General features: G+C 39.7%; 1 protein-coding gene across 6 annotated transcripts in view; it reads left to right on the top strand.

Moving 5' to 3' along the window:
• Positions 1-12,460, top strand: part of si:ch211-15d5.11 (nuclear receptor coactivator 7) — a 19,057-nt gene continuing 6,597 nt past the window's right edge. The window contains exons 1-9 of one of the 6 annotated variants that reach the window (XM_044142463.1): positions 1-129; positions 3,429-3,616; positions 4,494-4,705; positions 5,325-5,377; positions 6,732-6,848; positions 8,037-8,207; positions 10,922-11,053; positions 11,131-11,315; positions 12,088-12,416. In XM_044142463.1, coding sequence (XP_043998398.1) covers positions 3,516-3,616; positions 4,494-4,705; positions 5,325-5,377; positions 6,732-6,848; positions 8,037-8,207; positions 10,922-11,053; positions 11,131-11,315; positions 12,088-12,416 — 1,300 coding nt within the window. In that variant the 5' untranslated portion in view covers positions 1-129; positions 3,429-3,515. Of the gene's footprint in view, positions 130-3,428; positions 3,617-4,493; positions 4,706-5,324; positions 5,378-5,471; positions 5,644-6,731; positions 6,849-8,036; positions 8,208-10,921; positions 11,054-11,130; positions 11,316-12,087; positions 12,417-12,460 lie in introns of those variants that run through there. The other 5 variants (XM_044142464.1, XM_044142466.1, XM_044142467.1 and 2 more) reach the window with 5 other exon arrangements.

A 12,460-nucleotide genomic window follows, 5' to 3' on the forward strand; every position in this document is an offset into this window, starting at 1 on the left:
GCGGAGTCGGCGCTGCTGACAGGGAGGAGCCTCAACTTGTTTCTGTTGTCTGCAGTGATATCATAACCCTGCAACATGAAGGTGCGCTCATGTGACAGCCGCTCATCTCCGTCCTCGGGCTGGACTCAGGTCAGTAGAGATCTCGTTCCCCTCTCTGTTCCCCGTTTGTTTTCATTCTGCTCGCTGCTGGGTGTCGCTTGCTTCTGCAGTAGCTGTTCTCTAGATCATTCTGTGATGTCGTCTGAATTGCTCACTTCCTCCACAGCGATCATGTTAACGCCAGCTTTTACGGGAAACAAGTTCTTGCATGATCTCAACAGTATGACTGAAGAATGGAGGGAAATTACTAAGCATGTTTTGGTTACTCTCTGTTGCTAATAAACCATCACACAGAGGGATGTGACCCCGGAATACCAAATGAGGGCTGCAGTCTAATGTTTATTATATTATTATTATTGGCTCTTATTTAACTGAACCATATTATTTGAAACATATTCGACGATTAGGCTTATGGTCGAGTAAAGCTGTTTTGCAAAACAACAATGACCCGTCCATTAGCTCCACTTGACCCCTGAAGGTGTGCTGATTCTTAAGTTATGAGGTAGGGCCTCCCTTCACCGGACTGGTTTAGGCAGCAAATCCCACACATTCTCGACTGGAATGAAATCTGAGGAATTTGAGGGCCATGTTAGCAGTTAAGCTAATTGTGCTTTAGAAGTGCTAAAATTGGCGGTATGACAGTACCTTTCCACAGGAGTGCAGCTAAGTACTTTCTGAACTGTATGCAGATACATTCTAGGCAACTATATGTTCATGGCAAAATGCAGACAGCAAATGTTTTTCCATCATCTGGCGCCCGCTCTAGTAACTTTTCTTACATGTTCCCCAATGAAGTGACTTGGTCATGTAACAATTAATCAAATTAATCGTGATGAAAATAATCCTGTGCTAATTACTAGTCAATTAATCGTTAGCTGGAGTATAGAGAATCAAACAAGGGAATTTTTCTGAAAGAACAACACAAATATAAACATTTTGCTTTTAAGATGAAAAACCCAGAACTCCTTACCCGGCAGTTTTAGCTTCACTTGGTTCAGATTATGTAAAAAATAATCTCCTATCAGGCACCTTTTGCTATCCAATTATCAATGTATCAATCAGCTCAACAGTAGTGATGCTAAGTCAAGGAGAAAGGGCTGTCTGTGCTACAAATGATCAAGCATTAGCTAACAGAATGCTATGCTATTGCATTTTAGGCAAGAAAATGTTTATTTTCTAATTTACAAAAGGAATTGAATGATTTTATTATTTGCATTTTAACGTAGTTCTAATGTTATATAAAATAAGCGAAGGTGGTTAGCAAAAAAATCTGCAGAATGTGGCGATTTCTTTATCTGATTAATCGTCAGAATAAAATAATCGTTTTCAGTAACGACATAGACATGCATAATATGTTCTAGCTGATATTAGCTGATGTTAGTTGTTTTTTATTGGTCCGATAAGTAAAACTGGGCTATTTATCAATGTTTACTTCCATCTTGTTATTCCCTTCTCTTATCCAAAAGGTTTGTGCCTGATTGGTGAATGTTGCAGATTAAATAAAGGATTGCAAAATATGTTGCATACATTTAGGTAGCAAACTAAAATAGTTATGTGATTTTGCAGAATTGTTTTAATTCAGCCACTTTGTAGCATTTGAGGTCCTGTCACATGATTTCAGTCAGATTAATGATAAGCCTCCAGGTTCTTACAAAACCTTCATTTTAGTGTTTAAGCCATTCAGACGTGGATTTTCTGGTGCTTTGGATCATTTTCCTGCTGAAGAACTCTCAACTTGATGGTCAGACGTTTCCTCTCTTGATTTTCTGCTAGAGATTTTAACAAGTCATCCAGATTCTGGGTGGTTTGTTGATGCATTATTTGAGTAACTTTGGTTTGCCAGCTAATCCTGAGAAGTTTCCCAACTGTTCCGTGTTTTTGTGGATACGGCGCTCACTGTGATTGCTTGGAGATCCAAACCCTCAGAAAAAGCTCTGTACCATTTTCAGACTTAAAGAGTCACTGTCATCAATTTGATTCAATTAAATTCACAACATTTAAAGGGAATTTTACAAGCAGAACCAGAACAAGTGGCCGTGTTGGATTATTTTCTATGTTCATGAAGAGTAAAAAGTTAAAATCAGAAGAATGAACCACAGCCAAACTGAACGCCAGACCAGATTTTGCTTCTATGTGTCGTGAAATGGGGTGTTGGGTGGTGAGGCAGACACAGATGCACCAGGTTGAAGTGAGAGAATGAATAGTTTAATGATGAAAATAGTCCACAAAATAAGTCCAACAGCCAGGCAGCACAGCAGAGCAGAACCCAGGGCTCAGCACCGGTAGCAACTGGAGATACAAGGACACAAACGACGAACTGGGAAACATCAGACAAGGACCACACAGAGAGCAAAGGACACAGGTGGGATTAAATACACAGAGGGCAATCAAGGACACGAGACACACCTGGGAACAATCAAGGGGAGACCGGAGAACACGGAGACTCAGAAACACAGAAAACTCGAAATAAACACACAGAAAAACACGGAACATGACAGTATGGAGAGAAAAACTACAAAGAAAACGAAACACTGACAGTTGAAATAACAGCAAATTATACAAATTGTAGAGAAGAAGAAAGTGAGAATAAGTGTTCAGTTTGACCTCCAGTAGCCTTAGCATATGGCAGCGTCATTACAGAATATCTGAACTGTCACCTTTATCAAAAAGGAAAGAATTAAAGAGGAAGTATTATGCAAAATCATTTTTTTAGCTTTACATCGTGTTATACTGTTTCTCCCTCATCAAAATCAAACCTGGAGTGTTCCTTTGATTTTTTTTCATGCATGTTTGAGGAGTCCTTTAATTTCCATGGCAACCACTCAACTGTGCAAAACGCCTGGGTGGACCTAGCCCCGCCTTCAAGGATGAAACTCCTCCCCCTCACAGCTCCTTCAGACTAGCCAGCAGTAATTAGGAAAGACCTGGAGGGGCAACTGAGGTCATTATAGGAGCTGCTGCTCAGTGAAATGCTGCTGAAAACATTGATGAAGGTTTAATAAAGGAACAATGTTGTTAGCTCAGGGCATCATTGTGTTGCTTTTTTGCCTACTTCATGTTGTCACACAGATCCTATTCAACTGATTTCTTGATTCCTGCAGCAGTCAGACCCATAAAATAGTTGAAGCAGGTTGGTTTTCGCAGTGGCCTTGGGCCACAAGCTCATATTGATTGCCAGGCTTACAAACTAATGACATGGGATGATTGGCAGTTTTGCTGAATCGAACGGCTGCCTCCGTTATTCTGACGGGCGTCTGGCTCACGTCCTCCTGCCTGGTGAGTGTTGGTCAAATTCAGCTCACATTGTGTGACTTTCCCATGTGCTGCAGGTGCAGTAACGGGCTAAACAGTTAGCATGGGGAGCAAAAGGAGGAAGGACGCCAGCTGAGCTCCTGCACCAAACCAGAAAAACAGAAATGGCTCAATCAGTGAGACAGCCGGAGACGTTAGGAGCCGCCAAACTCAAACCTCAGGCGGATAAAACCAGGAGCGGCTACTTCTGCAACGTGAAGAGCAGGTAAGTTAGCCAACTGACTGGCTGGTCGAAACCCTAATAAATGTTTCCAGAGGTCATAAAAGGTCAACTAAGCCTGTCCACGTTCCCAAAATCTAACAAAGTTGATGCCAATCACCTCAATTATGTTTGTGCAGGAAACATTTTCATTTGTGCTGCTTTTCCTTTGAAGATATTGATGAAAGTTTAAAGGTCAAAAGGTCGACCAGCCCCACCCACATAAACCAAATCTAACAAAATTGGTGTCAATTGTTTGAGCTGTAAAAATGTTTTTGTTTGTGCTGCTTTTGCTTTGAAGATATTTGATCATATCTTATGGAAACCTTTTTATTAATATTTTTAAAATAACAGCAGCACAAATAAAAAATTTCCTGCACAAACAGTTTTGTTAGATCTGAGGACGGTGGGGGCCGACTGCTCTGGGCCTCCATGGCAGCATCATGTGGGTGAGAGGAGCCCCATCTTGGCAGGAAGTGTTCAGGACTCCCACTCCTCTATTAATAACTCCCAGCAGACTGCGGATGCTGCGCTGCTCTCACTTTGGCTCTCCACGTCCCAAATCCTTGAAGCTGCGCCTCAAAATAAAATCTGTGAAAATGAAAAGATACATGAAATCAAGCAAATATTGTCCAATCTTTGTTCTTTTTTGATGCAATTTATTGTAGATCCAAAACTTAGAAATAATTTTCCACTGTTGCTGCATAAAAAAACCAGCGTCTGGTTTTCAAATTCTTTTGGTTTCAAATTTATTTTCAGTCATAAGAACAGGATTTAGGTTATGTTGGTAATAAATCAGTTTATATTGGTAAGAAATGAGTTCATATTGGTAACAGATCAGTGTTTATTGGTAATTGATCAGTTTTTATTGGTAATAGATCAGTTTGTGTCTCAGGTTAGGATCCAAGCTGCCTGCCGGTGTTTCTCAGCCTCCACGATTCGCTAAGCCTCCCTGGGAGAATCGACCTCAGTCCCACATCATGCAGAACGCCGCGGCCGGCGCTGCGCATAGCAATGACCCCGTCGCCGTGGGCCGACCTCTGGACCACGTCCCTCACATCAGGAACCCGAAGCTGAGGCAGTACTACCTGCAAGGTGCTGCTGGGCTGCATGATCTCAAATTTACTTCAATGTTTTTGAACTACTTTGAATATTGAATATTGGGTGGATAACTGAGATTAGTTGGACTGAACTGAGATCATTATTTTTACTTTTCTTAAAGCGCTTTGAGACGACATCAAACAAGCTGACTTCATATTAATTTAAATTTAAATATTACTTAAAACCTGGTTTCAGCTTCACGGAGAGGAACAAGGCCACTGAAAAAAGAAACTTGGACTTTTTACTCATAATTCTGATTTTAGATTAGATTTGAATTTTTTGCTGTACACAACAATAATCTCAGAATGTTGTTTTGTTTTGTTTTAGAAATTTTATTTTGTTTTCAGACTTTTGACCCTTTTTCTGAAATTTAGATTTTTTTCTGAAAAAAGTCATAATTTTGAATTTTTCTGACAATTTTGAAAATTTTCTGATAATTTTGACTTTGTCAGTATTGGGATTTTTTTTTCATTCTGATTTTAATCTCAGTTATCCAGATTAATGTTTATTGTTTTAGTGGACCTTATCCTCTTCCTTACAGCTCTGTGGCCTAAGCTCAGTTTTTACCCAGAGTATCTTTAAAACTTGAAACGAGCTTAATTTCCCCCCACAGGAACTGCGTGGGAGCGGAGCAACACCGTCGGTTTACCAGCAGATGGCAGCACTGTGAGTCACCGTCCTTCATCACGTCCAGTGGTTGTTAAAAGATGAGCGAACTGATAACTGGGACATTTCTGTAACATCTCTGTGTGGTTGCCAGGAACAGGACTGGTTTTGAAATGCTTCTTGAGTTTTATGGGCCTGTAAGTCCAAAGTTCAGAGTTACGATTCAGGTTCAGCAGTTCTGCGACACCATGGGGAAAACAAGTCTGTTTAAGAACTTCTGCAGTAAATACAGTCGAAGGAACGCACTTTCAGGCTTTTACTCCAAGGTACCTATTAGTTTAACTTTTATAATTTACTTATATTGTATTTATGAGTTAAAAAAACAGGAAGCTTGAATTGATTTGTGATGTCTGGTGTGATAAATCTCATATTCTCCAACATTTAGAAATTGAATTAATAGTTATTAGAGCTGTAAAACATTATATTTTGCTTCTTTGAACCTCTACTGACCTAGCAGTAAAATCTGATACATCTGAAAATCTGAGCTATATCTTGCTGCTATAAAGCAAGATATAGGAGTTTGCTTTAATTTAATAACTAATTAACATTGCAGAAAACGTTATAAGTGAAATCTGCCAATAGAACCAGACATTTTTCCCGTCTTATAGAAATATAAATTATTTTGACATATGTTAAAAAAGGCAATAAAATTAATATATTTAAAAACTACCAAAAAGCTTAAATAACACTGAGTTTAAAAGTCAAAGTTTTCCACTGACAGATTATTTCACGTATAACTAGAACCTTTTCATCAGTATTAAGGAAAACAAGGTTTTAAGGTAACAGTTGTTGAAAAGTTGATGAAAAGTTACTTCTAAGTTAGTTTTGTCTTATTTCAAGTGTATTAAAACATTTACGCTAGAAACCAGACCAGACTGGGTAAGTTTGTGTGTTTTTGCAGTGTGTTGTATCGTTTATCGTTTATCGTTTATTGCTTTTGGAGAATAATTTGCAGGCACTTTGCGGTGCTCATGAATATTCCTATTATTAATTATTTACCACTGAAGTGTATGTTGACCAGAGATATGTCATAAGAGCTCTAAGTGTTGCAGGGCGGTAACTTTCTGTTTTAACTTGTCAGGGAACAGAAAACTGATTCACTGCGTCAGTTAGTCACTGAGCGACGCATTTAAACCACCTGCAGATGTTTTTATTTTTATTTGCCTCCCAGCACCAATGAATTGCACAACACTTCAGATGAATTGTGATGATTAATGACATACACAATAAAAGACAATACATGACTTTTATTGCCTTCCAACTGAAAACAAACTGTTATTTATTGCATTAGCAGAGAGGAACATGTGAAGTGATTAAAACCAACCGGAAACCATTTTGTTGCTGCTCGTTGCAGGGTCTCCCCGGCGACACGGTGTTCAGCGTTTCGTCTACGTTCAGCAGCGGTGGATCCTCAGGAGAGAAGAGCAAAAATTCAAAGCAACTCAGCTCTGATACCAACGTAATAACAGAGGTATGAGCCAGCTGTTAGCATCTGATGTCGGCAGAAATGTGGCTTGTGTTGATTTGTAATGCAAACTAGCACTTCCCCGCTCTTATGACTGAGATATTAGGCAGGAAGTTACTCCTTAGTTTCCAGGCCTCACTCAGAACATTCAACTTATAAATAAAAGCTAATATTATTTTAAAGGGTACATGTTATGCAAAATTCACATTTTGCACATTTTTGTGGTTCCATTCTGGATTCTACTGCTTCTAAAACCAAACCAAACGATTAAAAAACCCTCCCAGCTGTTTTTTGGCAATAAATTGTTGTTTTTTGGTGATTTGAAAACAAACCGTTTCAGAAACTTCTCAAATGTAACATCAGAAATCAGCAGGCACTGAGCTGTGACCCGGGGTTAGCCATCAACTAACCCCAGGGAAGCCCAGCCCGTTGCCTGGCAACCCCGGCAGAGCAGAGTTCTGCCCGTTACCTAGCAACCCTAGGAGAGTTCAAGGACATTTGGTCAGCTGGTTTTCACAAAAAGACAAGCTCTTTGTCCAGAAACTACTTGCTGCATTCCTGTTGGTTGTGCAGAATGCACAATTAGGGCCATAAAGAAAAAAAATTAAACTCATAGAAGAAAGAAATTTACTGGAAATGATATTGAAACTGAAAAAAAAACATCTAAAATAATTAAAAAAAACATTTGAATCTGAAAAGTAGATTTGAACAGTTTTAAATCTTTTCTTTTCAGTTTCAAATTTATTTTTATAAATTTATCGCTCCAATTTAGCTCCATACAGGAGGCTCCGCCTCTGGAGAGGTCGACCTCTCCAGAGGTCACACATCTGTTTGCAGCCATTTTCAGGTGGGAGAGTAAACGTTGAGTTGTGCAGACTAAAATTTCATTATCCAAGAATAACTTTGTAAGAAAATGTAATGAACAATTCATTTCATTTCAGCTTGAGATATGTTTTGCATTGATCTATCTTAACCTGTTCAAGGCAGCATAATGTTGACCTTTAATGGGATATTTTGGAGCATCGCAGATAAAACAGCCGCTTCACATTTACAGCCCTCGTCTCCTCAGATGTGACTAGAAACACGGAAAGGAGGGGAAATGCAGAAAGAGGAAGTGATCCCTGCTGTCTTCGTGCTGCGCCGTGTGTCCGTGTCAAAGTCAGAGTTAATCTTATCATGGCTTCCTTTCTGAAGCAGCTGGTGTCGAACAGAAAGGACGCCTCTGTCACTGGAAAATCCTCTCAGCTCGAACTGGACTGCGGGTCGAAGGAGAAACCGGAGGCAGATGCAGATCAGGACTGTTTGGATTCGCTGCCGGCTCAGACTCCGTCTCCCTCACCGGAGGCTGAATACGACAAACTTCTTGTAAGTGAAAAATTGCTGCATGTTCTGCATTTTGCTGAGAAGTGTCTACAAGTTGTAACCTTTAAGAAAGAGGTACTTCACACCCAGAAAGTGTTTATTAGCAACCAGTGCACCGGTTTTCTTACTTCAGAGACTTATTATTTACTTCTGATTAGGGTCTGAAACGATTAGTTGGATTAATCATGATAAACCTGCAGGTGTTTATGTTTCATATCTAACATGATTTACAGAAAACAAACTTATTTACTTCATCAAAATATTGTGTTTTATGGAGCTGGAATGATTAATCGGATTAATTGTGAATAATCGATTATTTAAATAGCCATAAACTAATTCAGTAATTGATTAATCACTAACATTTGTTGAGAAAACGACACAGCAGTACTGAAGCCTAGACTACAAAAATATACACATTTTGCATTTAAATTAAAAAACCCTTTTTTGTCTGTAAATATGTAAATAAATATGTTCTACACAGAAGTTTTAACTTCATCTGGTTTCACATTTTGTTAAATGATTATTAATTGGTTAATCCAAAAATCAATCACCAGATCAGACTTACTCTGCAATGATGTTAAATCCTGCAGAAGCTCGTCTCATTTTTTAGTTGTAGATGCATCTTTTATCTGAACTAAGGATGAAAACGTTAAAGAAAAAAGTATTTATGTTTAAAATAGTAATTGAATTGTTTAGGGTTAGAGTTAGGGTTATTTCATCATTTAATGTATTTTTAATCTGCAGAATATGCCAATTTTTATTTGATTAATTAATTAATAGTCAGGATAATTGATTACTAATATGTTAATAATTAATGTTACTTATATTACTAATAAGCAATAACTAATAATATATTATATTAAAAGTCTTAAATGGAATATCTGAAAAAGGTGACAATTTTTATTTGATTAATCAATTAATTGTCAGAATAATCAATAGAATAATTGATTAGTAATATTAGTAATACCATTATTATTACTAATAATCAATTACCACTATAATATTGTATAAAGAGGCATTAATGAAAAATCTGCAGAATGAGTTTTTTTAATTTAATTGATTAATTGCCAGAATAATTTACTAAAATAACAGTTAGTTGCAGCCCCAATGTGACGGTGCATCATGTCTGCCTTGTTATTTGAAAATTAACATAATTAATCCCAATACAAAGCAAAAGAAATCTGAGAAAAGTAAAGGTCGTTCTTTTCTGAGCCTATAGATTTACCAGGATTTATAAATAACTACTTAAAGAGGCCCAACTTTCTGGTTTTACATTTTAGACACGTGAAATACATTTAGGAAACATACAAACTGCTCTGAAAGGACACTTAGAGGATCTAAAACAATCCTTTATAAACCCTGAAGGACTGAAGGAGTGTTTACAGGCTGGGATTCCTGCAGAAGTAGGTCAGGGTGTGGAGGTGTTACTGCTGTCACTTCACAGCAGGAGTGGGTCGGTCCTGGTCCTGGAGGGTCGGTGTCCTGCAGCTCTTGGAGTCTCCTGGTCCCACACACCTGAATCCAACAGCTCAATCTCCTCCTCAGTGCAGTCGGGTTCTCCGGAACCAGTCCGGACTGGTTCCAGAGAACCCGACTGGTTCTCCAGAGTTCTGATAATGACCTCATTATTTGGCTCAGGTGTGTTGAAGTAGAGACACATCTAAAAGTTGCAGGAGACCGGACCTCCGGGAGACCGGACCTCCAGGAGACCGGACCTCCGGGAGACCGGACCTCCGGGAGACCGGACCTCCGGGAGACCGGACCTCCGGGAGACCGGACCTCCGGGAGACCGGACCTCCAGGACCAGGAGTGCTCACTACTGCTTTACAGCTTTGGCCCCTGAGGTGGATGTCATTTTTTTATTCCCAATGAATAATGTGCTTCACTTCTCTTTGGAGATTTATTTGACCCCTTATTGTCCTCCATATTGTGTGTTATGGTAAATGCGGGTTCATGTCCTGCCCTGCTCGTCACAGATTGTGCTGTTTTCAAAGCTTTAATTACTGTTCTGACTGTAGATATGGGTAAGTTCAGAGTAGAAGCCTTTCAGAGATCAATATTGTATTTATTGTAGTTAGAAAAATCATCAAGTTCTTTAATCCAAGGTGTCATTTTGGGTAACTAACTTAATGCTGCTGTAGTTTTACATAAGCAGAGCCGGCCTAAGGCATATACAAACAAAATAACATTGAATAATACAAATTAAATACAATTACTCATGGAAAAATGATTTCTATATCATTTTTATAATTGTTACACAAATAATAGGTTAATCTCGTCCTGCTGTTGACTGCTGCCAGTGTTGAGGGAAATATAAGACATCAAACTTTTTAACTTGTTTACTGTAAATTTTGTGTTAATCAGCTGGCGTTACTTTCAAGTAATTAAAATAATATGGCTCACTTAAACACCACTCTCATTTCAAAACCCTTTTTTTTATTTGCTACTCCTGTAAAATTAAAACAGCCATAATAATACTGGTATGATGTAAGCTAATAAATGGTATGTTACACAAAGAGTATTTTAGGAATGTTGGTATGTGGGGCCCCAAACGAAAACCCTTAGGCCCCCCAAAAGGCTTGGTTCACCTTATACATAAGCTGTAAATCAATTCAAAAACAGATTCTTATATGAATCTTAAGATCAAAAAATGAATCTTGTTTTTGTTTAATCCACGCTTTAAAACGAACCTGTTCTTGTGACTGTGCTGCTGGCAGGATGTGGAGGCGGTGCCGCTGCCAGATGGGCACCTCTGCCTTCTGGCTCTCCCTCCGGAGTGCTGCCAGGGCGAGCGCCCGGCCGCCATGTTGTATCTCAAACTGTTCTGCCGTTACATCACCGACGGAAAGGTGAGGATCGACCAAATCTAAACTCTGATTTCAGCTCCGTGGACGTCTGAAATCCCATCTCCGTCTGTCTCTGCCAGGGTGTGGTTTCTGGTATCCTGGTGGTGACGCCCACTAAAATCTTCTTCGACCCGTCCAAAACCCACCCGCTGGTGACGGAGCACGGCTTCGAGGATTACCTTCTGTCTTGCGCTGTTGACAGTTTGGCGTCCGTCTCTTTCTTCTCTGACGTTTCACACGTTCGCTTCAGCACCTCCCAGCAGAGGTCGGTGCTGTTTCACTGCTGCGCACAAATGAGACAAATAGGTTCCAGTTACGTCGATTAATAATTTATTAGATTAAAATTTGTTCCAGTCGACTAACTAGTAACGTTTTAGACGTACTTTAAGAGCTGTAGTTTGTCCGCAATCCAGCAGAGGGCGTAGCTGGTCACCTTTTTTAACTATAAAGACTCAAAGATGGCGGCTATATGGCAGAAGAGAAACGGTCAGAGTCCGGATTCGTAAATAAAATGCACTTTATGCGGTTCTGTTTTGAAATATAAACACCCGATAAGCTCCTTAAGTAACATTATGTAAAATGCAAATAAGCAAGGTTGATTTTGAGAACTGTCGTGAGTTAATGCATCTCATTTAGCAAAGTTTTAACCTTCAGTCAAGAGCAACCGCAGGCTACTTCTGTATGAGCATCTCTGTTACTGAGGAATTAAGTGTTTCGCATATTTTCTTTCCCTCTTTTATTGTTCAACAACCTAAGAGGTTCTTGTTTTATTGTGAGAAAACAACAACTTTCTGTTTGTTTGGTCACTATTTGTATGACAACGGGTGTTAGGGTTTTTAGGGAGCAAATTTCAGTGAAATATCTAAAAAAAAAAAAACATTATTTACGTTATGAAAAGATGGTTGATCTTCTTGTTACAAGAGAAAACTGGTCAATCGATGAGTTCAGCCAACTTTACATTCAGTTATTAATTGGTAACTTGCCTCCTTAGTTCAAAGAAAAAGCTAAAATATCTGATTTTGTTGTTTTCATTGCAGGAGAGGAAAAGCAAAGAACATATTCCAGAAGCTCAAATCCACTAAGAGTCATGGAGGCAAAAAGCCGGAGGATTCCCCCCCGGCGCTGGTTTCTGCTGCTCCGTCGGTGCTGCCCAGTCCCACCCTGAGCCTAACCAACCAGGTTTCCCAGCCGGACGAGGCGGACAGCGGAGACACGGACGATGTGGATGGGCGGCTGGACGGCGGCTCGCTCAGGGTGCTGACCGAGGAGCCTGGGGGCGGCCTGGCCGTCCTGAGCAGCGCCGCCACTTTCTGCTGCGGCGGACCAGAGGGCACGGAGAAATCCTCTGAGAAGAGTCAGACTGAAGGTAAGGCTGGATGACACGGCGTTTTAAAACCAGAACCATGAAGC

The sequence above is a fragment of the Gambusia affinis genome, linkage group LG16, assembly GCF_019740435.1.
Source record: "Gambusia affinis linkage group LG16, SWU_Gaff_1.0, whole genome shotgun sequence".
Classification (NCBI taxonomy): Eukaryota; Metazoa; Chordata; class Actinopteri; order Cyprinodontiformes; family Poeciliidae; genus Gambusia; species Gambusia affinis.